Raw genomic sequence first — 26,159 nt, 5'->3', positions numbered from 1 at the left:
GTGCAGCCGCCTGCGGGAGCTGTGCCAGCGCTGGCTGGAGCCCCAGCGCCGCAGCAAGGAGCAGATCCTGGAGCTGGTGGTGCTGGAGCAGTTCCTGGCCGTCCTGCCCCGGGAGATGCGGAGCTGGGAGCGGGCGTGCAGCGTGGAGACCTGCGCCGAGGCCGTGAGGCTAGCCGAGGGGGTGCAGCTGGGGCAGGAGGAGGAGGAGGAGAAGCTCCAGGTGAGGATGTTTCGCCCTAGGCATCGATGCTGCTGCCCCCTTCGCCATGTCCGACGCTTACCTGGCAAGGGGAACACCGCGACCACGGAGGTGGTCTTCCTAGCCACGCCGGGGAAGACCGGGGGTAGTACCCGCCAAGGTCATGCATAACAAACCTCCCATTTAGCTGCTGGAGTGGGAAGATCTTGGCTTTCCACCCGCTTTATGGAAACGGGCGACTCTTCCCTGGTTTGCCCCGGCAGCCGTATGGCTGAGGGCAAGCAAAACCCAGGGGCATCCGAACCCCGAGCCTCCGGGCTTGGGCCTGCAAGTAGGACGCCCGCCAAAGGATTTGGAAACATCTGAAGCCCCAGATGGGGGTGGAGGGTGTTTGCCGGTAGTAGGGCCACTTATGGTCTGGACTGACTCTTGGATCTGGAATTGGTTTTGGCTAATTTGGCTTGGAATATGGAAAGTTTAATTAAAAAAAAAAATGTGCGGGAGGGATGTTCCCTCCAACCCCAGTCTCTCCCATTCCCAGCTCCCCAGTGACATGTTTGTCTCGTCCCCAGGTCACAGTGTGTGTGAAGGTCAAAGAAGCTGATTCTTGGCTGCAGCAGCCAAAGGCCCACTCTAGAGACGCGCCTCTGCAGGAGACAGGGCAGAGAGAGACCCCAGAGCCCCAGGATGAGCTGCCTCTTGTGCCCAAAGAAGAGCTCCTGTCCTTCCAGGAGTCGGGTAAGGTCCAGGCCTGGGTCTGGGGGCCTGAGTAGCTGTCTTGCATTTGGGGCGAGAGGCTCGAATGTCTGCCCCTGCCCGGAACAGGGCCACAATATTTGTAACCGAATGGCTGGGGTGCCACAGGGCTCTGATCTCCGTGGCTGGGCAGCACCAGGCTGAGGGCGCCTGATTTTTCTCACTGCATGTGTGCAGCACCCAGCAGAAAGATCCTTTATCTCATTCGGGCCTCATAATGCTACCATGGTAACAATCAATGATCTAATTGATATTCAAGTAATCAGTGTTCTACTTTCCCTTTTCTCATGCCCCCCCCACTGAGCCCTCTGTGCCTAATAAGGCAGGGATATGTGCACATGGCAAGGAAATGGGTTTCCCCACTTACAGTTAACCACAGGCCTCTTTCCTGCTGCAGATTCCCCCAAAACAGAGGAGAGCTGGGAGCGGTCAGCAGGTGGAAGCTCCTCGGGCTGGTGCCCCAGACAAGGCCCTTTCCCAGTAGCAGGTAAGGAGCCGTTTTTCACCCCTCTCCAGCAGCAGGAGGTACCATCCATCCATCAATGGAAAAATCTCTGCCAGAACATTGCGATGGGGTCAGTGCTTCAACAGATCAGCTTTTCCTGTTCTCCCAGTGCCCCTGGAAGCATTTCACACACCCTGGCGAAGACTGCCTTTGCATTTCCCTTCCTCCTCCCCTTAATATGTGGGTGCCGACACAGTACCAACATCCCTCCAGCTTCTTTCTCATGGAGCGATGTCCCCCTAGGATCTGCCATGCCATGGTGCTGTGGTCACCACCCTGCGTTGGGACAGAGTTATTGGGGCTCATCTCCAGCGTTGTGTCTGTGGATATTTCTTAGAAAGGCCTGTGGGATTTTTGAGTCCGCCTTCTCCCCGCCCCAACCTCATCCCATGCACACACTGATGCCTCTGGCTGTCTTAGTTACAGGCCAGTACAGGTGACTAGCAGGGCTTTCCCCGTGCCAGCAGCACCAGGACTAACCTGTGGATTTTCTTCCCTACCCGGCAGGTGCAGGGACCTTGAGTAGAGCTGATCAGCAGCCTCCTGAGGAGGGGCCTGTAGACTGGGAGCTGCAGAGGACTTCCCCAGGGAGACTGGAAGAGAGGGGCTCCCTGACACCCGAGCCAGGCCAACTGCAGGAAAGGCAGGGCAAACCTCCAAAGCAGGGGGAGAGCATGGAGGTGAGCAGGGCAGAGGACTCAGCTGGGTGTGGGAGTTCAGCTGGGGCAGAGCCCAGGAGGAGCCAGGGGCACAGAGAAGAATTTGGGGAGTGCAGAGACCTGAAGAACAAGAGGAGGCTTCACTGGTGAGAGGGGCTGCAAACTCCCCACACTGGCATTAGCAGGAGCTCACTCCCAAGTGCAGATGGCCAGTGGTGCCAACCCTGGAAGGCCAGGTCAGAGTCCATGGACCCTCTAGACGAGCTGCTACAGCTGCCTCAAAGGACTGATCAAACATGAGCTAGGGTAAAGCAGACATATTAACTCATATGCCCACAGAGTTGCATCCACATCACATGTCAGCTGAACAATGGGGAATTTTGCACCCCTTCCTGTCCTGGCTAAGCTTCAAATATTTGTAGTGCAGAGTAGTACAGGTCAGGGCTGTGGGGGCTGGAGGCAGCTGGACCAGGAGATACTCGTGGTATAATGTGTTGTGACTGCAGCTCCAGCAGATCTTTGAGGACATGGCAGTGTACTTCACGCGGAAGGAGTGGGAGCTGCTGGGAGATGAAGACAAGGTGCTTTACCGGGACCAGATGCTGAGGAATTTCCATGCCCTCGTTTCCCTGGGTAAAGCTTTGCTTCTTGCTTCTCCCTGGAGCCATGTGAGCTCAGAAGTTTATTGTCTTCTCCCTGGTTTTCAACAGTCTCGTCCTCAGGAACTTTTGGCTGGTGGTTTAAATCTGCTTCCTCCCCACTGCTCTGTCAGTGATCAGGCCTGTCTTGCATTTCATAGTGATATATATATCCTCCTTCATTTGATGCAGTTGTCTTCGCTTGAGTCTTCCCCATTACTGTAACTTCTGGTGCTTCCATATTAGCAGCTTCATGGCAACACGATGTCCCTTTGCTTTCTCAGCATATTCGTATCACCTCCAATTCCTCGTGCATAAAAATTCACTAATAACTAGGCCTCGGGGAATTATTCTGATTTCCTCCCTCTCTTGTCTAGTGTGTCCTGTCCAAACACATTTAATAATCCTAGCGTGCTGAATTCAGTGCTAGCTAAATCCCCTTTCTTGTTCTTTGGTTATGCCCCAACAGAAGTTCATGGAAGTCTTACCAGCCTCTGCTGCTACAACAGATGGATTAAGCATTTTCTCAACTCCTTCTCTAGTGATATGGTGGAACCCAGGTACTTCTAATAAGGAGTCACTGGAAACGTCCTTCCTAACATCTTCATCTCCGTAGACCACAGACTAGCTTTGCTGCATGTACTTTGAGACCTGTGCTCTCAGTCTCACTGCCAGTCTCAAAAGTTTGCTTGTCCTGCTCCTAACACCCTTCCTCATATCCGATGTCCATCATAGTGATAAAAAGAAGTGGGCTGGGTGCAGGGCCTGGTGAAAACCAGTTGTTGTTTCCAGATGATCTCTAATACAGGCGCTCGTTTGGGTCTGTGTGGAGGTTTGCGGTATTCTACTTTTTACTAGGTCAGTTGGCTTCTCTGGTGCTTTCTTTTCCCTCTAGTTCCCCCAGAGGACTTCCTTGGGGAAGTGCTCAAATGCATTTTCCAGCTCAATAAAGACCATATAGAGCTTTTTATTCTTTCCTGTAATTATCTTGAAAGCGTCGGAAGGTTTTTTTTTCTCTCCTGTTGTAAAATCAAGCTGGTTCGCACTCATTTTGGTGGTCCTCTTGACTCTGGCTGCAATACATTTTCCTTTAATTTTTTTAGCGAGTAATTATCTGTTCTCTTGTCGTTGGAAAACTGGTATTTACTCCCTTTGTCTTTGCTCTCTTGTTACTTTTCACCCCCAGTCTCATGAAACCTCCATTCCTTACAGGTTTTGCAGCCTGATTTTCCTGACATGACTGGGTTTTACTACATCAGAAGCTAAAAGTGCAAACTTCTTCACTGTATCCCAAAGTGTATCTGCATCAACCACTTTATTATAATAACAAGACTGTTGGTTGACTTTGCTACATAGCTCAGGCGTTGTCTTACAAGCTAATATCTACCATTTTAGGTCTCTGTTCTGCCCCTTGGCTCTCACAAGATCCCACACTTTTGCTGTGTTGATATATCTGTTCCTAGTCATTGTGCAATCTATTTGTCTTGAATGCCCTCTCTTTTAGATGCAGTTCCAGGATTGTCTTTGTCTTGGAAAACTCCGTAGATCATTTCTGCATTATAGGGTTTCACAAGCTGTAAAAATGTTTTTCTGCCTTTAATCCATACCCATGACTCCCATGAGCTTTGTCTTAACCCCTGCAGTATCTGGCAACTTGTGCACCCATCTCCCCTCCTTGGATGATCCTACCATTGGATGGGATGATTGCTTCAGTTGCATCTACAGTTATTTAAAAAATCATCCTTTCCTGTGCCCTGTTGATGATGAATTGCCTTTTCTCCCAGGGGAGCAAAGTTTCGTTGTCAGCCATCTGTCATGAATTCTTCTCACTGCTGAGTCCCCACTTCAAACCTTCACTGAGAATAAACTCATTTCTACTCCTTTGCCTGGAATTACTCTGATAAGATAAATATTAGCCATTACACAAGTGTGTCCCATGTCTCTTAACAATGGTACGTTGAAAACAGTAAAAGCTGTATCTTTCTGCTTTCTGCTACATCACAGATCACTGCCTCACCACCCCTGTCCCCGGTGACTCTATCAGTTTTGTACCCTTTTTATACCTGAGTGGTTGGTACTTTGTTCCTATGACCATCCCTCTACTACATGGGTGTCGAGGACTGTCATCTATTGAAGGCTTCTCCCAGCGGTGCCTTCTCTTTCATCCTAAATGCCCATCCTTCCTTGTCCTTCTAGACCCCGGTAGAAACCTTGAGTTCACTGGATCCATCCCTCAGATTTTGGTTGGTTATTCTTCATCCAGCACCCAGTCACAAACACTCCTTAACCGCTTCCAAAACAGGATATGGAGGTCCCACACCTGACGTAATCTGCCGCATCCAGCGAGGGGAAGCGGACCTCTGGATCTGCGATGATGAGAACCACGGGGGAATCTTAAGGCCAGAGGACCTGTTGCCAGGTGAGTTTTGGCTAGGGTGACCACATGTCCCAAATTTCAGAGGCTGGTCCCGGCTGGCTGTGTAGAATTATAACGGGCATCCCAGAAACTCAGGGGTGCAGGGTGCAGTTTGGCTGGGAGTCGGAGCAGAGTAGAGCACCTTGCAGGTGAGCAGGCAAGCACACAGCCCCACCCTCGCTGAGCAGTGAAAGCGTAGGGTGGGGGAAGAGGGGACAGTCTCCCAGACTTCTTGGGTGATTTCCATATAGTCAGCCTACTTGTGGCTATCCCCTCCACTTGACTCCACTCTCAGAAATATCCCGTACCCAGAGTGACAGGAGGACCTGGAAACGGCAGACCTGCCCTGTGCTGCCATTCTAGGTTGCTGACCTCAAATAGCTTATGCTGTAATGCGGGGGCAGGCAAAGTCTGGCTCATGCCTGCATCGCTCCAGTCTGTCTCCATGCAGATCCCAGGAGCTGTGGGGACCACTACAGTGCAAGCCCAGAGTGTGGATGAAGACCAGCCCAAGTGGTGATGGCAGAGCATATGGCTGGGCAGGGAGCTGCTCCAGGGCCAGGATCTTGCGGCAGATAGTATGGGTCAGAGCTGGGGCAGAGCCATGATCCAGTGCCCCAGGGGTGTGCAGGCAGTGGATTGTGGCTCTTCCCCGGCTCTGGCTTGTGTTGGCACCACCATGGAGCAGCTCCCTGCCCAGCCACGTGCCCTGGCTGCACCACTTGGACCAGAGACCCTGGCGCTGCACTGTCACAGCCCCACCGCTCTTGGGGTCTTTATGGAGACTGGCCAGTACGATGTGGGCAAGGGCTTCTGGGAGATGGGTCCAGCCACCAGCTGGATCCACCGTTTTGCCCGTCCATACTGCAGTGTGTCCCGGCAGGTGTTGTTCCGTGGAATTCAATGATGTGGAGACAAGCAGCTGTTCCCTTCTTCTCCCCCTAATTATAGCTGTTAGAGGACAAGCAAGTTTGCTATCTTGATTTTTAGGCCCGGATTGGTTTCCTTGGGAAACCATGATCTTTATAGTTTCCAGCTTCACTCAGCAGTGTAAGAGTTCATTCCCCAGCTCAAGATTAGCCATACCTCTATACTCTTCCAGAGCATGATGAGATTTGTAGTCCCTCATGGAAATCAGCATGGTCGGCAGAAGCTCCGTGTAGCCATTACTGGACAGGAGAGAGGTTGGGGCTGTCCCTGGTTTCTCTTGGTCAGATTGATCTGGAACCCAGAGAAGTGATCGTGGTCTCAGGTCGCATTAAATGGCTCCACGGCGTGGGTGGGATTCACAAGCTGTCATGCTGGGGGGGGAGGGCAAGTGAATTCTCCATGGTTTGCACCAGAATCTTCCCCTTCCTGTTTCATCTCTGGGGACCTGAGTGTCACAAAGCTTGCAACTCAACACAGAGTCCATGTGCAAGTTAATGTGCCAAGGCCTTTATCCTGGGGCAGGTTCCTGTGACATGAAGGACGCCTGGGACTTATCAGCAGAAGAAAGCTCCACGGGCTCGTTCCCTACATCAGAACTTTCCTTGGAAGCAGGTAGGAAGCAGAGCCCTGCTCCTTCCAGAAAACAAAGAGCCGGAGCTCTAAGTCCTTCCCCTCCCAGAACATTTCTTGGAGGGAGGGATGAAACATTTTGGCTTTTTCTCCCAAGCATAAGCAGCACTTGTGTGTATCACAGAAGCAGCTGGTGCAATGTAAGGCAGTGCTCCACAGCCCCCCCATAACTGCTGACAAGCCCTAGAAATCCACTGTTAAGTTGTTCACCCTTGTACTCGATGCTGCTGTCAGGACTGCCAGAGATCAAGGGTGAGCACAGGAGAGCAGTCTCACCAATGTACCTTGGCTTCTGGAGCATGTCAGGCCAGTCAGGTGGAGGGCTCGGCATCATGTCCCCGTGGAACCACCAGTGCCGTGGGATAGCCCAGCCGTTAGGGAGCCTCGCTCTTCCTTTAAGCAGATGTCTCTGGTCTCATCCTCAGCCCATTAGAGCACGAAGCCATTCCAATACCGTCTTTACGCACACGTCATGCGTATATTTCTCCGAGCAGGCTCTGAGGTGATGGGGCTGACAGCTGGGACAGAATTTGGCTCTGAAATCCACTGAATAGAGAACATTAGCATTGCACACTGACCTGCCCCTCCTTCGCCCCCAGCACTTGTGGTTTTGGAAGGAAGACCTTGTTTTCTTAAGGAAACACAAGTGCCAAGGTCCAGTCCTGCTCTGAAGCCCATCCCAGCAGAAGGGATCCCAGCAGTGCTTGCCCTTTGGCAGCAGTGTGGAGACTAATCCAGAGTTTCTCTTCCCCCGACAGGAGGTGCCTGGCTGCTGAGCAGAGCTGAAGAGCAGCCTCCTGTGGAAGGGTCTGCAAAACTCAAGCCAGCACGGACTTCCCCGGGGAGTTTGGGTGAGCTGGATGCCCTGAGACCTGAGAAGGACCAATGGAACAAGAGCCAGGGGAGACCCCAAAAGCAGAAGGAGACTACAGCAGTGAATCAGGTACCATCTTCAGTTGGGTGTGAGAGTGGAGATTGGACACAACCCAGTAAAAGCCCTGGGGGCAGGGAAGAATTTATGGAGCTGAGAGACATGAAGAGCCACCAGACAGAGTTCCACTGGAGACAGACGCTATATCCAAATGAAGCCAGTGGGGAGGGCCTCAGCGGGAAGCAGAAACTCACTGCCGAGAAAAGGGAGAGAGCCCACCCCTGCCCTGAATGCAGGAAAACCTTTAACTGTCCATCACTCCTGGCTTTGCACAAGATGAGGCATGCTGGGGAAAAGCCCCACGTATGCACCAAGTGCAGGAAGAGCTTCACTTGCCTCTCGACCCTGGTTGCTCACCACAAGACCCATTCTGGAGAGCTCCCCCATTGCTTCACCAAGTGTGGGAAGAGCTTTGTGTACCCCATAGACCTGGTCAAGCACCAGCACGCACAAAAGGGGAAGCGTCAGTACTGCTGTACCAAGTGCAGAAAGAGCTTCACCCTTTCCTCCAACCTGGCCCGGCACCGGCGTGTCCACACAGGGGAGAAGCCACATCAGTGCTCTCTGTGTGGGAGGAGATTCACCCAATCCTGCCACCTGGCCCGGCACCAGCTCACTCATACAGGGGAGAAGCCACATCAATGCTCTCTGTGTGGGAAGCGCTTCACCCTCTCCTCCAGCCTGACCCGGCACCAGCGCATCCACACAGGGGAGAAGCCACATGGGTGCTCTGAGTGCGGGAAGAGCTTCACCCAAGCCTCCCATCTAGCTGACCACCAGCGCATCCATACAGGGGAGAAGCCACATTTGTGCCCTGAATGTGGGAAGAGCTTTAGCCAATCTTCCCACCTGGCCCAGCACCAACGTATCCACACAGGGGAGAAGCCACATCGGTGCCCTGAGTGTGGGAAGAGCTTTAGCCACTCCTCCCACCTGGCCCAGCACCAGCTTATACATACGGGGGAGAAGCCACATCAGTGCTGTGTGTGTGGGAAGGGCTTCACCCAGTCCTCCAGCCTGGCCCGACACCAGCGCATCCACACAGGGGAGAAGCCACATGGCTGCCTGGAGTGTGGGAAGAGCTTCACCCAGTCCTGCCACCTGGCCCGGCACCAGCTCCTCCACACCCAGGAGCATCCATAACTAAGCAGTGCAGGAAGGGCCTGGGGATCTCTACTTGCTCTACATGTTCAGGGCTGTATTCAGGCAATGCTGGTGCTGCAGAAAAAGTTGACCCATGCTTCGGACCATGTAGGGCATCGCAGATCCCAAAGGATCCAGATGTTGGCCCCCAAGGTCTGATGGTGGGGAGGGGCTAAGAGAAAACGGCCAGGCCAGATGCTAAGAAAACATGTGAGGAGACGATCTTTGCATCAGCCTTGCAGTCTAAAAGTGGTCACTGCTGCCAGGTGAAGAAGTACCCTCCTAACGAGATATCTCTCCCCCCAAAGATAGCCCTAACTTTCTATGAACTGACTCCAAATGACACCCAGGGACTATCATGGGACTTATTCCAGCTTTGTCTTCCTGCTTGTTTCCCAGGCTCCGTGCATTTGTGTACAGGCACCCGAGGTTACTAGTTGATTGCCCTGATTTCTCAGGAAGTGTGAGAACACCTCCCCTGTTGCCCCCTCCTGCTTGTTCTTCCTCTGGGTCACCTGCTTCCCCACTGACCTCAGGGCTTTGGTTTCCATCTCCCAGCAAACCTAGTTTAAAGCCCTCCTCACTAGGTTAGCGAGAAGTATTGCCTGCCCTGCACCCTAACCTCAACTTTCCTCCCCACCACATACCCCTCTCTCAGGCCTGCTAATGCCTATTGGGGTCTGCAAGGAGCTACTACTACCACCCCTAGAGTTGGTTTGGACAGTTTTGCTTCTCAGCCTCTCTTAGGACTCTTCACTGCCAGGGGCCTCATTGCCTCCTCTGCTCATAAAACCGCCAGAACTGAGCATTATATCCCTGTGGTTGGCCTCTATATCCTCTCCAGAGCTGTGCAATGGGAGCAGACCAGACCCAGACCGTTTCCAGGGCAGATATCTCTGATTTCCTAGACACTTCCCTTTCCAAAGGAGTCACTGTAATCCAGGGCTTGTTGCTAACTCTCGGGAGCAGGAGTTGGTCACATTCGAGGCATTACTCCCACGTACGGCTGCGCAGCAAGGATCCTGCACTTTTGAAGGAGCCTCTGGCCAGGGAGCAGTTGAGTCCCTTTTCTGGGTGTAACGGGGTAGCAGGTGTGAAGGAGGTGCAGCCTGTAGCAGGTCCTGCCTCTCCTGTGGAAGGGTGTAAAAAATATGAGCACATTCCCTGGGTGAAATTCAGCACGCTGTAATCTCCCATTGTGAATACTGAGACCTCCCTGCTGGTGCCAAAGCCATTTGGGTCCAGGATTGTTCTGTAGGGGCTACTCCGAGAGATTAATAAACCATTATCGAGCACACTTTTATTTGTCTTATCTATAATTGTTATCACTGTTGATTTCCATCTCCCCAGGTATAAAACTGCCCCCCTTTCCCCATATTAAGGTGTTTTAAGAAAATAACCTGTCACTTTTGAAACGAGTCTGAGTTTTCTGGCCAGAGGGCTGGTTTGTCTTGTTGTTGGAGGTGGCCACCTCCATCAAAAGGGAGTGGGACTTTGTTCAACGCATTTTGAAATGGCCTGTTACTTGCCGAATGTCTAAGGCAGAGCTTTCCAAACTTTTCATGTTGGTGACACACTTTTTAGACATGCATCATTTCGCGACACAGTAATTCAGTTCCGGGGGAGGGCCAAGGGAAGCAGACGCGAGTAAGGGAGCTCCGCGGTGCCCTTCCACAAAATTTTCTGCATTTCGCGCAACACACCTACACACTGCCGCCGACACACTGTGTCGCGGCACACAGTTTGGAAAGCTCTGGTCTAAGGGGCTGTGTAAGTAGGGGAGAAGTGTGCGTAGGAGAAGGAGTGCGTGTCAAAGGAGCTGACATCCTAACCACTCTTTTCCAAGAGGGGAGCACGTGCGCAGATCAGTTAAAGTCGCCTGATCTGTTTTCCTTGATTTGACTTGTGGTTAGGAGTGAAATTAGCTGATCAACGAGACCGTTCCAATCGCAATTCAAAAGCTTAATACAGTAAAATCTCCATTATCTGGCATGCGTGGGGAATGCCGGGTGCCGGTACTGTAAAAATACCGGTTATCTAAAAATACTGGAGCCAGAGGGGAGTTTAGGAGGGGCTTGCACGTGGCGGCAGTGCGGGGTGGTTGCACGCGGCGGTGGTGCGGAGTGGTGGATGGGAGCGGAGCGGTGCCGGTTAATACAGTATGCTGACTAGTAGAATGCCATAAAAAGGGGATTCTACTGTAGCAAAGACTGATTTGTATTGATGAAGGCAACGCTTAGGCCACCTTGGATTCAGATAGGTCTGCTGGCCCGGCATCTCTGCTTTCCTGGGGACTTTCACTGGGTTGGTTTCTTCTGCTGGCCTTTGGGAAAAGTCCAGTTTGTTGCTTAGCCCATGCCCAGTCTTCATAGATGGCCAATTAGACATACTAATAATTGATCCCTGGTTGGTTTTATTGAATTTTTTTTGTTTCAGTGGAACTGAGTGGAACCAGATTTTAGTGGTCCTGGAAAGGGGCTCGAGGGATCACCTTAGCTCAAGCTTTTTCTCCCTAGGTTGCCTGACCCTGGTGTCTCAATCACCTGTCAATCTTGACTTCAATCAATTGAAATCTATATCCGAGATAAGGAATCGTCCCTTCTGCTATCTCTCGTGACTTGCTCTTTGGCCTTGGTGTTATTCATTAACTGCAGCCTGTGGCCTGACAAAGCTGCCTTGTTCTTCCCCTCACCTGCAGAAGATGGCTTTCAACTATCACCTGAGCAAGTGCAGGATGGCTGTTGAACGTGCCTTTGACCGCCTCAAAGCACGGCAGAGGTCACTGAACTACAGGCTCGAGTTGGAGCCAGAAAACATAGTGGCTTTTATAGTGGCAGCCTGCATGCTCCACAATATTTGCGAAACCAGGGGAGAGGTTTTTAGGGAGTCTCGGGTTGAGGAGGCAGCGGGACGTGGGTGGGCAGCGCATGACATCCCACACCATCAGCATGGAGACGCTGGTCGGGCAGCCGTCGTGCAGGATCGCCTGGCTGCACATATCGCAGATGCTGCTGATGGAGTTGGTTCCCTCTAGGCCGATGGATATGTTCCCGATACCTACCGTTGAGTGTTTCTTTGAATAAAAACAAAATTTTCATTGCAACACAAAGTTTCTCTCTGTCTCTTAAGCACATTGTCTGTAGTGGCAGGGAGGGGTGGTAGAGGGTGTGGAGGGGCAGGTGGGGGTCTCCCTGCAGGCAGCTGCAGCTTCCTGTAGTTATTGAAATATGAATAGCCGCCCGCCAAGGGTCCACAGACCACAGGTTGGAAACCACTGTTCTAGGCAAAGTCCTTGCCTTTGTTTCCTCCAGTCTTTTGCCTGCTTCAACTCTTGGGTTCTCTCTCACTTTGAACCTGTGCAGCATGTGTGATGTGCACAGCATGACAGGGCCCAAATTTGACCTGCGGATCTGGGCAGTGCCCAGTGCAACGGGGCCCGTCTTGACCTGCAGGTTCTGGGTCTCATGCGGTGCGACAAGTGCCAGGCAATGCCCACTTATGATCTACTTGCCCCTCTTCTGCTACCGACTCCCCTTTAGAAGCAGCTTTCATTCTGCAGCATCAGCTGTCTCCATTTCAGCCGCTCTGCAGCTCCCTCGGAGCCCCTCTCTTTGCCATGCACTTCCCCTTCCCGAACTGACTGTTCTCACATACTACCTGGCATTAAGGTGAAGTTGGATCTGCTGCTTCCCCAGGAAGGGCATTTTGGGATCAAAAGCTGGTTGTATGGGGACCCCGGGCTGAGATGCAGCTGCCTCTGAGGTGTGGTGTATTGGGGGCTGGTTATACACAGAGCCAAGAAGCAGCCACCTTTGGGGTGTGAGCCCAGGGGCTGGTTGCACAGGGCCCCATGCCCAGCATCAAGATGCAGCTGCTCCTTGGTTTGGCTTTCCGAGTGGGGGTGGGAAGTGAAGGGACAGGATTACCTGCCCCAGGTGTTGCAAATAACCCAGTTCCTGAGTGCAATGTGGACTCCACACTGAAGTAGATGGGAGTGCTTTCCCCAGAAGCCACTACAGCTTAACCCCAGGGAACAGGCCTGGCCCCATCCTGTCCCCCAGCAGTAGCTCTCAGCACCGGCTTAAGGGTGGCCAACCCTGCCCAGGGGTAATAACTCACACTGCTCCATCCCCGAGGGCCCGCCCGACCCCCCCCACTCAACTTCCCCACTCACAAGTGATTTCAACTAATAGAAGTTTATTAAAAGGTAAATAAATAAAAATATTTCAGCCTCATCTAATTTTCCCTTCAACTATTCAAACTCCCCAGCCATTATAACCCCAAAATATTAAAGCATCCCCAAATAGCATCCCAAATGTCCAACACTTCAAAATATTCAACAACTTTAATATTAAATTACCCCAGTGTCAACCTCCCCCATTAAATACCCTAAAATATGAAAAACATTAAAAATATTAAGTACCTTATCAACACCTATATTTATGCACCTTCAAATTTTAAGTTTCTGGTTTAAGTTTTAAGTGCAAACTCTCCACCTGGGAATTGCAACCTTGCCCAGTGTAGTGGGGGTGGGCTGAGAGGTTTCTTCCAGGGTTACTAGGGATGTTTTTTTGTTACTGCTTGCTGCCTTTAGGTAAGGGTTGCTGGGGTCTCCATCTCTAGATGCTCGTGGTCGCTGCCGAGGCAGCCAGTGTCACTGGGAGCTTGAGGAAGCCCACCGCCCAGGGTTACCACCGACTGGGTGGGTTGTCATCAGTCATCACTGGCTGCTGCTCCAGGGAGCGCTACCTGGGGGTGCTGCTGCTCTGGATCACCCACAACCACTTTAAGTGCTGCTGCCTTTCAGTACCCAAGACTGCAGTTGCCACTTTCACCAGCTTGCCACTGCTTCGAGTGCTGCCTGGCGACATCGCTGCAGCCAGCTTAAGTGCCACTAGGATTGGTGCCGTCTGGAGTCACCAATGAGATGTGGTGCCTGGCGCACCGCTCGGGTCTCCATCACCTCTCGGGAGCATCATCTCGTGCCGTTTGGGATCGCTGCTGTACAGACTTGCTGCTGCTGCCACCTCTGGACAGCAACTGTGCTGGCTCTAGGGATTGCCAATTGGGGTCTCTGTCACTTCACAGGACTGGTGCCACTGCTTATTACTTAGGAGTCAGAGAGAAGTAGGGCTGGAAGAGGCAGGATCATCACTACCCAAACAATCCTATAAAAACCCAGTTTAACCTATTACCAAAACTACAGGCCTGATGCAACACAAGACATAACATCCCAACCTGCAACACATAAAGCTGGGGAACCATGGCAGCAAATGTCCCGCAGCTGCACAGGCTGATAAACAATGCTTGAGAGACGCAAGGAAGAGCCCCCACCAGCCTCCAAAAGGCAAAAACTCCCAGTCAGTACCAATCTGACCGTGGGGTAAAATTTCTTCGTGACCCCAAGTACGGCAATGGGTCCAATGTTGAGTGGAGGGGCAAGCCCTCCAGGGTTTAAGTACCACAAGGACTGGCAATCAAGTTTTTCCTGATAGCCAACCTAAACCTACTATGCTGCAACCTCAAGCCATCAGTCCGCGTCCTACTCTCCGCAGCACAAGACAAAACGTGCTTTTCCGCACTTTATGGCAACCCCTCAGGTATCTGAAAACTGGTATTGTGTCCCCTTTTAAGCATTTTTTCCACAATCTGAACATGTCTAGATCCTCCAGCCTCTTTGTACGACTTGCCTTTCAAGCTCTTTATCATTTCTGTCACCTCCCTCTGGAACCTAACTTCTCCATGCCTTTTTTAAAACATGGAGCCCCAGATGGCACACAATACTCTAGACCATGGGGTAAAACTAGGCTTAACCAGTGTCAAGTAGAGAGGCGTTATCACCTCCCGTTTGCACCCAATGTTTCTACTGATGCATTCCCAAAATTGCGTTTGCCTTCTGTGTAGTTACTATCTCCCAAGACTCCGGAGCCTTCTCCGTAGTGCAGCCATCCCAGTTAGGCGTCACCCATTTTGTATTTTTGATTATTCTTCCTGAGGTACACAACCTTGTGTTCGTTAGCATTCAACTTCATCTGTCCAAGCCCAGCTTTCCAATCTGTAGAGACCTTTCTGAGTTGTGCCCCCTCCCCACAACGTGCTGACAATCCTTCTCAATTTTGTACCATCTGAAAGCCTGCGCAAGCTTTCTATGCCACCATCCAGATCATTAATACACATGTCCAACAGCCCTAGGCCCGGGACACTCAAAGCCACCTGCCATTCTGACATGGATCCATTTATAATTACCCTTCCATGTCAGCTATTGAGCCAGTTGTCTATCCACCTCACAGGGTTTTTAGCTCACATTTCTCCAATTTGTATCCAAGAATGTCCCATGGGACAGTCTCAAAAGTCTTGCTGAAATCCTGATACACTATACCCATAGCATTCCCTTCATCCACCCAGTTACTTTTTTGAAGGACATCAAGCTTGTTTGACACAATTTGTTCTTGGTAAATCCATGCTGACTGCTTGCGATCAGCCTTGCCTCCTCGAAATGCTTGCAAATCCTTAAAGGCTGCAGTAACTTCCCAGTTGTTACAGTGAGGCAAAGAGGTTTATTGTTCTTCAGGTCCTCCTCCTTGCCGTTCTGAAGGGGAGCACCACCGCTCCTGTCCGTCTCCCATGACTTCATGTATATCCTCACCAAGGGCTCCAACATCCCCTCTACCAGTTCCTTCAGTACCATGGAAAGAAGTTCATCAGATCCTGCCGACTTGAATTCATTCAGACTCAAAGCAAACTCTTCGACTATCTTGTTATCTCACTCCTCGGTTTGCTCCCCTGCTCCTAAATAATCTTAATTACATGTTTGTTTGGAGCTTAATTTTTTTGGGGGGGGACAACAGCAAAGTAGCTCTTGAGTAGCTCTGCCTTGTTAGGGTCTCATGAATTCCCTTGGCTCGGTAAGTTTCCTTAGTGCTTCTTTTTGGGCCAACTTACTTGTAGATCCTCTTGTTCTCTTTAACCTCCCTCACCAGGTGCAGCTCATTCTTTATCTTTGCCTTCCTGATTTTGCCCATGCAGATTCTTGCCATTTCCTAGCAAGCTTCCTTGTTGACCTGCCCATTCTTTCATTGCCTGTATGCTTTCCTTTTCCATTGGAGAGTCAAAAAAGGGGGTGGCAGGGGAGATTGTCAGGAATTATCTTTCTCTAGGCCAGTCCTATAAATGTGGTGAAAGATGGGCAGACTTTCCCAATCCCTGTATCCCTTCCATTTTCCATGAGTCTCCCTGGTCTCTGTAACCCTTCCAGGACCCTTAGCTCCCTATTACTCAGGCTCCCCAGTGTGACACTTGCACAAATCTCTATCACCTTCTATCACCCCAAATACTATGCCTCCTGCAGGGTTTCCCTGCCCCCTGCAGATCCCCAAATCCCAGTCTTCCTGTGAGCACCTCTATCCCCCCAGGACACACTCCTAATGAATCCCTTATAACTTACAATTATAACCCTGATCTACATCATGGCAGGCTGCTCCTCTCTGCTTAGTTCTGTAGGGTAGTAAGGGCTATAATGCTGTACCAGCCACCTGCCATATTCCCCCAACAACATGCCAAAGCCCTGAGCATGGGAAACCACCCACCCCACTCCCCAGAGCTGAAACTGGCTGGGGGAGGGGGGGGCAGAGTGAGGAAGATGGGCTTCTGTGGGTTTTGAGGGTATGGAGAGAAAGAGCTGTGAAGGGAACGGGGTGCTGCAACAGACACACAGATGCTGTAACCGTTTTGGGGGTCAGGGCTGGGACAGTGGGACGTTAGGTTAGGGGTACTGTAAGGGAATTAGGCAAAAAGAGTGGAACAGGTGCCAGAAACACTGGTATTTCAATCAGTATGGTTAGCCCAGATAGGACTATGAAACCTCTCATTCCCCAGCTGCTCTAGCAAAGTGCCTGATGTAGATACAGCTCTGCTGAGCTGTATCTGTTTTTCTGCTTCAGCCCACGTCATCCAGAAGGTGGGGCATCTACTCCCTCTGCCAGCACAGGCTGCATCTGAACTAGGGGTGCTGCCATCGTTACTGCACCAGCCAGGCCTCTGCAGCGCAGGTGGCCTGAGTCTCCCTTGCAGAAGCTGTTCTTGGCAATGACTCGCGTGCAAACCCCCCTGCCAGGACAGGTGCTTATATCCTGCCCTATCCAGGAAGCTTCAGCAGTTTGCAATAAAAAAAGCCACAAGCAACATCCCAAAATGTGAACCCCCCACCTCATACACATGCAACCCCCCCTGCCAACCCAACCATGCCTCCCAACTGCCAGTCACACCCAGATAAAAGAAACCGTCCTGAGCCCCTCCCCTACCATCCCCTCCCCACCACTCCACCTCAATCCCAGGCGAGAGCCCTTCAGTCTCCCCTCAATATTTCTTCCAAACCTGCTCCCGACCCCTGCGGAGAGGCTGCAGTTGTCTCCTCCCCTCCTCAAAGAGCATCCAACTCTTCTCCCTCCCCGCAGCAAGCACAATACGAGAGTCCAAAACCCCCTAAAACAAACTAAAAGAAAGCCTCTCTGTCCCCACCTCAGACAATGCCAAAGGATGGCTTTAAGCACAAACAAGGGTAACCCATTTGAGTAGGTTTGGGTATTTGACTAGTCAAATAAAGTTCAGTCCATTGACCGGTCAAAAATTGTAAAAAAAAAGTTGCCAATAGGTCCAAATAATGCACAGAAAAAGTCCAATTTTCCATTAAGAAATGTGTCAAAAACAATTTTAAAAAAACTTATATTTCTGTCAAGAAAACTACAAAAAAAATTACTTTTTTGGTAAAATTTTTGACCAGTCAAAAATATGCAGTCAACTGACAATATTTGACTGGTCAACTGACCAGATTGCCAATCCAAAACTTGAAAGACCGCAGGGCTCCTGAAGCACAGGCCTGAGCCCACCTATCTCCTCCATCTCAGTTGCAGCCTGAAACCCAACTATGGCATGTTTGAGTCTCCTGGACAATACTCCTATCCCCAGGCTTATGTGAGCCTAGTACCTGGGCAGATGCAAAGGTGAGGCCATTTTAGTTCAGGTGCCAGATCCTTCCCTACCACCCCAGGGCACAGACTGTAGGGAGAAAGCTGAGAGGAGAGCTGGCAAAAACTGATCCCACATCAATGGCAAGGGTCTGATCTGTGGGTTTCCTGGTGCTTGCTCAGAGCAGAATGATCCCCGAAGCTCTTCCCACACTCGCCACAGCAGCATGGCTTCTCTCCCATGTGGACACGCTGGTGCACGTGGAGGTAGGATGGGCGGGTGAAGCTCTTCCCACACTCGTTGCAGCCATACGGTTTCTCCCCGGTGTGGACGTGCTGGTGCACGCGGAGGTGGGTTGGGCTATTGAAACTCCTCCCACACTCTATGCAATGATAGGGCTTCTTTCCGGTGTGCAGGCGCTCGTGGATGCGGAGCTGCGATGGGTAATGGAAGCTTGTCCCACACTCTGCACATGGGTAGGGCTTCTCCCCTGTGTGGACGTGCAAGTGCGCCCGAAGGAAGGATGGGCGGACAAAGCTCTTCCCACACTCTGTGCAGTGGTATGGCTTCTCCCCCCGGTGCACATGCATGTGGATCTGGAAGAGATCTGGGCGAGCAAAACCCTTCCCACATTCGGGGCAGCGGTAAGGCTTCTCCCCCGTGTGGACACGCCGGTGGATACGGAGCCGTGACAGGTCCCTGAAGCTCTTCCCACACTCATCACAGTGGTGTGGCTTCTCACCCGTGTGCACGCGCCGGTGAACACGGAGCCGTGACGGGTCACTGAAGCTATTTCCACACTCGGCACAGCGGTGTGGCTTCTCCCCAGTGTGGAGACGCTGGTGCACACGGAGGTTGGATGAGCGGTTGAAGCTCTTCCCACACTCAGCACAGCCATATGGCTTGGCTCCAGTGTGCACGTGCAGGTGCTGGGCGAGGGTAGACCTCTGTCGGAAGCTCTTCCCACACTCAACACAGTGATAGGGCTTCACTCCAGCATGGATGAGCTGGTGGGACTGGAGGTGGGAGAGCTGATTGAAGCTCTTCCCGCAGTCAGCGCAGCAGTAGTGCTTCTCCCCAGTGTGGATGCGCTGGTGCACACGAAGGTGGGACAACTGATTAAAGCTCTTTCCGCACTCAGAGCAGTGGTGCGGCTTCTCCCCGGTATGGACACGTTGGTGGACATGGAGGTGAGACAGCTGGAGGAAGCTCTTCCCGCACTCAGGGCAGAGGTGGGGGCGCTCCTCCAGATGTATTCTCTGGTGCTCAACAAGACGGGATTTATAGGCATGGGGGTCAGCAGTCTCCCTCACATGGGTCCCCCCATGCACCCTGAGCTCCTGTTGATCTCTGAAGCTTTTACCACAGTCTCCACATATATATAACACTTCCCCCCTCTGAGTGCTGCCCTCAGGACTCTTCAGATCTCTCTGCCCCTTGAATCCTTCCCTACATGCAGGGCTTTTTCGGGGCTCAGCTGCTTTCTGTGCCCATTGCACAGGTAGCTGGTTTCTGACTGGGACCAGCTCCAGGTATGCAGGTGCTTCCCTCAGATGTTGCTGCTCAGCTCTGCTCTCCATCCAGGCATCTGCTGGGTAGAGAAGGGAATGCAGAAATTAGACCCTGTGCCTCTGGCCAAGTGGAAGCGCTGCTATTCCACTTGCCTAGATGTGTCCCAGAGCAAGGCTAGGCCTTGGCACTTGGGTCCCCTGTGAGAACAAGAGATCCAGTTTCAAATGTTCCCAATGCAGACGATGGAGGACCAAGTCCGTACACTTTGCTAATGCTGCTTAAGTGGAAGACTCAGATTCCCAGTAGTTCTGTCCCAAATCTAAGCCTTATCTAAATGGGGAGAATTCAGAAGTGTAACAGTCAAGGTCTGTGCCCTGGGCACCAGTGCTGGTAGAAGCAGTGAAAGGGGCCAGTCTGGCTGAGGGCACTAGGTTGGCAGTGGCAACAGCTGCAGCTATCATTCGTAATGTCCCTCTAAGTGGGCACTTGGGGCTGGTGCTCCAGTTGCCCATCACTCATCACGCTACTGGGAGAGATGTATCAGCTTAGACCCTTCAGGGGTAGACATATGTGGATTGTGTGTGCTGGCAAAGAATCTGACTGGCTCCATGCTCTCTATGGCTGGGAGACAAGAGGCATCCGCCTAATGGAAGAACAAAGTCTCAAAAGAGCTTACGTACACTAGAGCAGTGGTGGGTCCTGGGGGAAGATTGGGCCAAGCACTCTCCCACCCACCCAAAGTTGCTGTCATACTATAGACCCATGACTTCACCACGAGGCTGCTTGGGGCTCATGCTTATTTCCCAGGTCCCAGTTCTCTGGCCATCCTGAGAATGGCATGTGTGGGTAAATCTGAAGCAGCCTCACTGGTAAACTTCTGAGTCTGGAATATGTTAGCAAGTATGGGTGCATGGGGTGTGATGAGCACTGCCCTCTCTGGAACAGACTGCTGCTGTAGTATAAGCAAGCCCTAAGGCAGGGGTGAGCAAAATATGGCCCGCAGGCCAGATCTGGCCCACAAGGCCATTCTATCCAGCCTGCGAGGCCCCTAAAAAATTTAGGAAGTTACGATTTATCTGCCCTTGGTTTCTGTCAAAAATGACAGGAACCAAAGGCAGTAGGACCCAGGCGGGCTCCCACAACAGCAGGGCCCGCCCGGCCCCACCCCATAAGCCCCGGCTTCTGGCCCGGGCTATAGACCTGCCTGGGGCTGCCTATGGCTGTTCTGGACAGCCCTGCGTGGGCTGCAAGCGGCTGCAGCAGGGCGCACTGGCCATGGGGTGGGCAAGGGGCCGCTTTCCCCCTCCCCCCATGCTCAGCTTTTCCCCAGGCTCTTGTCACGATCCAAGAGTCCTAAAAGGGAAAGAAAAAGTTAACAGTTGCTTGTGCCCACATCACCGAACTGCAGGGACTGGAAACACCTACCTGCCTGGACCACATAGATCAGGGTAAGCTGTTTAAGGTCAGTATCTTGGGGTGGAGGATGAAGGTGGCGTTGCTGGGTTCCAGCTCCCCGTCATTCTGGTACTGAGAGGTTCTAAGGAGGTGGAGCAGGTGGAATTGCCACAACTCACCTGGGGACAGGCCCTCGGATGACGCGCTTTCTCCAGAATCCTCATCGTCACAGACCCAGAGCTCCACCTCCCCTCGCTGAATGCGGCAGATTAAGTCTGGTGTGGGACCTTGATATAGGGAAGTGCATAAAGGGTGCTTATGCTTTGTTAGTCTCCACTTAGTCCCCCTACTGGGATTTAAGGAATGGATCCAATGGACTCAAACATCCCAAGAGGGCCTTGAAGGAAAAGGGAAGGACATTTAGCATCAAAAGGAGGGCACTACAGACAGAAGCCTTCAACAGATAATGGCCCATGCCACCCAGGTAAGCAGAAATTATGATTATACGAAATAAAAAGTATCAACCATTCAGAAGAAAGAAGGAAGAGGTGCAATGATCTGTGATATACTAGAACAGATGAGGAAACTTTCATATACTTTTAAGATACTAGGTAGAAAAGTTAAACAGACACACTTATGGATGGATACAACTTCTCAGGGGATTCCAGGCAGGCAACTGAAAATCAATTTAGTCTCACTAAGTTTGCACTGACAAGTTTTGGACGTGAAAAGGGTCAGTGACAGCTGGATGAAAATGAAGCTTTCTATGGCGAGTGGGAGGGGGAAAGAAGTAATTCATACCAATAGTGCACAAGAAAGAATGACTTCACGTTAACTCTAGAGGTGACTATATTTTGACCTACAGTTGTAGATTGGTCTTTGACAACTTTGTCTCAACAAAACTAAGAAGTCTAAAAGACTGATTATATGAAGACTATAATAAAACTCTTACCTGGCAATTGGTAAAAAGGGAATGGTGTCAAACTTTTGCTATTCCTGTTACAACCAATAAGAATTCTAAACTGGGGGAGTGGGGGGAAAGAAAGCATTTATGTAGAATCAAACAGTCAGATTATGGAAAAGAAAGAAATCCCCAAGACCCGAAAAGGTTACAAGCAATATGGTTATTAACCTAAAGAGAGAGAGAAACATTACAATTCCTGGGGAAAAAAAGAAAATGATCTTAATATTCTAAGTTTTCTTAGTGCTATGGTTTTAAAATCACTAACAGGTGGCTAGCTTGTTAAGACAACCTACTTTACCCAAGTGTTAGAGATTAAGGGCATTTATACACATACATTTGTCTGCTCCGACACACTGGAGATCCAGTCCGTTGGAGCAGACTCTATTAATCGAGTCTGCTCGACACGCAAGCTGACACACCTGGCATTGTCTCACATGCATTTCTATAAATGGTGAAATGTGTCAGCACGCAAAGTAGCGGCACTGCACGTCTGAACTAAAACACCTTCAATGTGTTTTAGTTCAAAAGCGCACCACTGCCATTTTCTGTGTGCTGATGCACATTTTGCCGTTTATACAAATGTATGTGCTGCAGCGCTAGGTGCTTTTAGAAGTGCCCGGTGCTGCAGCAGAAGCATGCACACAAATGCCCTAAGCCTCAGTAGAAAGGGTATCTAAACATCTGTAGATGTGTTCTTGTACCTGAACAAGATTTCAGTGCAAAAGTAACATAGCACCAGCTGAAGATAAAACTGCCCTTTTAACAGCCAGTTAAAACCTAAATAAGAATTTGCCTTAATGCTAATTGAAAGCAAGTCTGTGTGCTGTTCTAATATTTTGCAGTTAAGCTAGATACAAACAGGTCAGACTGAACTTAAAACCATTAACTTCTGCAGTCTTTCCTTGTCATTGTACTTTGTCTTGACTTTTTCCTTGGCTATCTAGGTTATTTGCCTATGATGTTACCTAGACTCTTTCCAGTTCCATAACTTCTGTTTCCTTTAGCCTGTTTGACATGAATTGGCCTAACATTGGTTCTTACTAGCTGACATTGGATTATTCCCACAGAAATAATATAATGAAGACGGGTAACCCCAGGGGAAAAGATGAAATGGTGGAAGTTAGCTCAGAACTGAAATCTAGGGCTTTATATAACAAATGCCACAGTCTTGCTATAATAATAAACTTGATGCAGATGCATTTTGGAATATAAGGAAAGGAGTTGTCTTTACAACCACAGAAAACTTATTAGGTGATACCAAGTCACATAAGATTAGGGTTGTAGGAAGGGCAGTGGTAAGAGAAGCAGCATAAGCGACGCATAGAAAAAACTAAACAGTAGATGAATGAGAAAACAATCAGCTGGCTAAAATCCACTATGCATGCACTTGGACAAGTGGAGGACTTGGATAATAAATGTCTCAAATACTACTAGTGATGGGAAAGGTGGATTAACAGTTTAGCTAACAGAAATTGTCCGTGCATGAATGATGAATTTTGAGAATTTCTTGAAAGAAGAATATCCCAGAGCAAATTTATATCCACTGACATTGTAAATGAAATCGCAAAGCCAACTGACAATGCAGAGAAAGTTAGAAGAGGCAAAAGTCAACTGGAGAAAATAGGAGAAGTGGCAAGGTTATAGATCCAACCTGTGGAAATTCCTAAAGCATTAGGAGATGAAGGGGAATGATGGTTGGTTGCTTCATCCAGAAAAGTGTATAGTACAAGAAGTTTCCAGATAACTGGCAACCAAATGCAGTATCACTATTCTTGTTCAAACTGAAAGAGAGCAGTACCATGGTTTTAATGCAGGAGCAAAAAATTACTTAGGCATTCACTGAGGAAAAATGATGAAAAAGATATTTAAAGTTAGACATAAGAGAACCACAATAAATCAACAATCATTAGTTTGATTTTAGAAAAGGAGAAAAAGCAAGACATCCCCAGCCACTTTCAAGAAAAAATAAAGAATAAGCTTGCCCTTTTTAGGTTCTGTTTAGTCTTTTTCCTAAAACTAAAAAGTAGGTCTTTGATGACGATAGAGGAAGAATAAAGCACCACAAAAGTACACCTGACTAGCTAAATGCACATACAAACCTCAACAGTAGTCAGAACAAGGATCAGGGCTCTGCATTCAGCCCACTTCTTTATCACAGTGATCACTGTCACCTGCCAAGAACTTAGATGCCCTGCACTCTGGATCAGGTGATGTTTGCAGGAGACCTCCTGAAATACGAAGAGATTTTAGAACGGAAAAAAACTTATAGAATAGCACAGTGAGCTTGAGAAGATGGGTATTAAAGTAAATGCAGAAAAGGCAAAATCCATAGTCTGTGGACATAGAGATGTTAGAGAGGTACGTGGGCAGAAACTCGCAGGCACTCCTTAGGACTCAGATTGTATTGTGTGTAGAAACGTCATTAGAGGACGAGTTGAGGAAATGGAAAAGCCAAATGTTGAAGGAGATGCTGATAAGATCTCCATGGATTTATGCTGGGTAGTAACCCAAGAGAACCAAGTGGATTAAATTCCACTGAAGCATGCAGTTTAAGACAGCTAAACGCTTGGGCATGATACAACAGGAAAGAGAATGAGAAAGGAAGACTTCTCTCTCAAGCCAGAGCACTTCTTGAATATTTATAAACAATGGGTTGGAAATAGTGTGGGCATACTGAGAGAGCCAAGGGAGATCTCTTGCAAAATAATTTCTAAATGTGGATGCAGCCCAAGGAAAACCCAGAGGAAAGGGACTGGTTCAAATAAAGGAGGATATGAAAACACAGAACAGAACATAAGCCTGATCAATGGCAGAACACTAGGGGAATGGTTTAAATCCACCTTCAGCCCAACCCTTCTTCAGGGGAAGGTTTTCTGCCATCCTGTTGCAGGGGGCATGGCCCTCTACTCAGGATCTCAGCCTATATTGACAACATTTCACAGGAACAATTCCCTGGCTTTACCTACAGACGGCGAGGGTCTTGGGTCTCCATTGTGTCAGAACTGATGATAGTCTTTTGTAGAGTTTTGATTATGTATTGCACAGCATGGTTTGGACAGGGACGATCCTGCCTCAGGCAGGGGGGTGGATTAGTTGACTTCCAGCCCCACCTCTCTGGTTTTATGAAGACTGTAGAGAAGAAAGTCAGAACAAGCTCGCATAACTCTTTCCTGCCTATGCAGGGGGTCAGACTCGATGATCTACTGAGGTCCCTTTCAGCCCTAACATCTATGAACAACTCTGGGGAGAAGCAAGAAACAGAGCTTTACCCAGGGAAACAAGGGCTTGGTAATTCCTCAGCATCTGGTCCCGGTAAAGCACCTTGTCTCCATCTCCCAGCAGCTCCCACTCCTTCCGCGTGAAGAACAGCGCCAGGTCCTCAAACGCCTCCTGGAACTGCAGGCACAAGGGTTACGCGCTCAGTCCCATCGGCCCCAGCCTCCTCCAACCCACAGCGCCCTGAACCTTATGCTGCGCTGCAAAGACTGGCCAGCATGGCTACGCTGGCCGTGGATACGAAACGTCCCACCCTTCTGCTAACACAGTCGCTCCAAAAAAAGCCCCCGGTGTGACAAACGTAGCATAGGGCCGCTGTAACGAAACCAGCAGTAACGACCCCAACAACGTATCCTGCTCCGCCACGGGACACCCTGCGATGCCCACACCTCTGCGCCTCGCTCCCCGTCGCAACGATAAAGCAGCCTGGCTGCTCCGAGGACGGACGAGCGACTGCCGACCCCGCGGCTAACGCAGCTCTGCCGAGTTCGAACCGCGTTCGCCCGCTTCGGCCCGTCTCGTCCGGGGAGCGGCGCGCCCGCTCTCCCTCCCGGCACCGAGCTGCATCGCACGGGCTATCTCAATCGGAGCGAGGATTTGGGAGGCAGCTCGTCTGCCAGGCTTTTGACCTGGCTGCCCTGAGATTTCTGTGCCACGGAGGGTGTTTCCAAATCCTCTGGCGGGCGTCCTAGGCGCAGGCCCGAGCCCGGAGGCGCAGGGTTTGGATGCCCGGGAGCCTGGCAGGAGCCGGGGAGCCTCCCGTTTGCATCAAGTGGGCGTAACACACTCGGGGCCATCCCGGCTTTCTGCTACTCTGTCCTCTACGGGCACGAAACCCGACGCCTCGATGTCCTCCGGTGACCCCCCGAGTGAGGCAGACGCGGACGCCCCACCTGTGCGGCCATCCCCGCTGGGCCCGGCAGGCGGCGGGGCTGGATCTCCAGGGCCCGAGGCCCGAGGCCGGCTGCAGCAGGAGCGAGCGAGCGGGCGGGCGGCACCCGGACCAGGCCCCGCTCACTGCGACCCCCGCGCTCCGCGCGTGCGCAGCAGCACTCCCTGCCGGAGTGCGGCGGCCTCCCCCAACCACAGCTTCCGCTCTACTAGCCCAAGGCGACCGCAACTCTATGGTCGCTCCGCTCCGCTCTGCTGGCCCCGGAGGACCTCGACTCTACGACCGCTCTGCTGGCCCCGGACGACGGGGACTCTATGGTCACTCCGCCTCCGCTCTGGTAACCTCGGAG

General features: G+C 50.9%; 2 protein-coding genes across 6 annotated transcripts; one reads left to right on the top strand and one right to left on the bottom strand.

Moving 5' to 3' along the window:
- Window positions 1-6: 6 nt before the first annotated feature.
- On the top strand, window positions 7-9,299 carry LOC106722586 (zinc finger protein 570-like). Its single transcript, XM_025212420.1, has 8 exons — window positions 7-220; window positions 772-937; window positions 1,353-1,442; window positions 1,968-2,140; window positions 2,626-2,752; window positions 5,060-5,176; window positions 6,626-6,715; window positions 7,492-9,299. The coding sequence occupies exons 1-8, from the start codon at window positions 116-118 to the stop codon at window positions 8,805-8,807; spliced, it is 2,184 nt and encodes a 727-aa protein (XP_025068205.1). The 5' UTR covers window positions 7-115; the 3' UTR covers window positions 8,808-9,299.
- Window positions 9,300-12,961: 3,662 nt separating this feature from the next.
- On the bottom strand, window positions 12,962-26,092 carry LOC112551422 (gastrula zinc finger protein XlCGF28.1-like). 5 transcript variants are annotated; one of them, XM_025212424.1, is made up of 4 exons: window positions 25,812-26,092; window positions 24,911-25,038; window positions 20,858-20,973; window positions 12,962-19,362 (listed from the first exon to the last, which is right to left on the bottom strand). In XM_025212424.1, the coding sequence occupies exons 1-4, from the start codon at window positions 25,821-25,823 to the stop codon at window positions 17,909-17,911; spliced, it is 1,710 nt and encodes a 569-aa protein (XP_025068209.1). In that variant the 5' UTR covers window positions 25,824-26,092; the 3' UTR covers window positions 12,962-17,908. The 5 variants fall into 5 exon arrangements, with proteins under 5 accessions (XP_025068209.1, XP_025068210.1, XP_025068211.1 ...); XM_025212425.1 differs by having other exon boundaries at window positions 12,962-19,359; XM_025212426.1 differs by lacking the exon at window positions 20,858-20,973 and having other exon boundaries at window positions 24,912-25,038.
- Window positions 26,093-26,159: the final 67 nt, after the last annotated feature.

This window comes from Alligator sinensis, unplaced genomic scaffold (genome assembly GCF_000455745.1).
Source record: "Alligator sinensis unplaced genomic scaffold, ASM45574v1 scaffold1329_1, whole genome shotgun sequence".
Classification (NCBI taxonomy): Eukaryota; Metazoa; Chordata; order Crocodylia; family Alligatoridae; genus Alligator; species Alligator sinensis.
This window is presented reverse-complemented; position numbering and strand designations above follow the sequence as displayed.

Excerpts from the sequence above, each read along its gene's own strand:
- LOC112551422 (XM_025212424.1), bottom strand. Across the intron at positions 20,974-24,910 it reads CAAGCCCTTGTTTCCCTGGG|ATATCAAGGTCCCACACCAG; the intron begins TAAAGCTCTGTT and ends ATGCACTTCCCT. Across the intron at positions 19,363-20,857 it reads ATCCGAGGGCCTGTCCCCAG|CAGATGCCTGGATGGAGAGC; the intron begins GTGAGTTGTGGC and ends TTCTCTACCCAG.
- LOC106722586 (XM_025212420.1), top strand. The coding sequence starts at position 116 with ATGCGGAGCTGGGAGCGGGCGTGCAGCGTGGAGACCTGCGCCGAGGCC. Across the intron at positions 938-1,352 it reads CCTGTCCTTCCAGGAGTCGG|ATTCCCCCAAAACAGAGGAG; the intron begins GTAAGGTCCAGG and ends TTCCTGCTGCAG. Across the intron at positions 5,177-6,625 it reads GCCAGAGGACCTGTTGCCAG|GTTCCTGTGACATGAAGGAC; the intron begins GTGAGTTTTGGC and ends ATCCTGGGGCAG.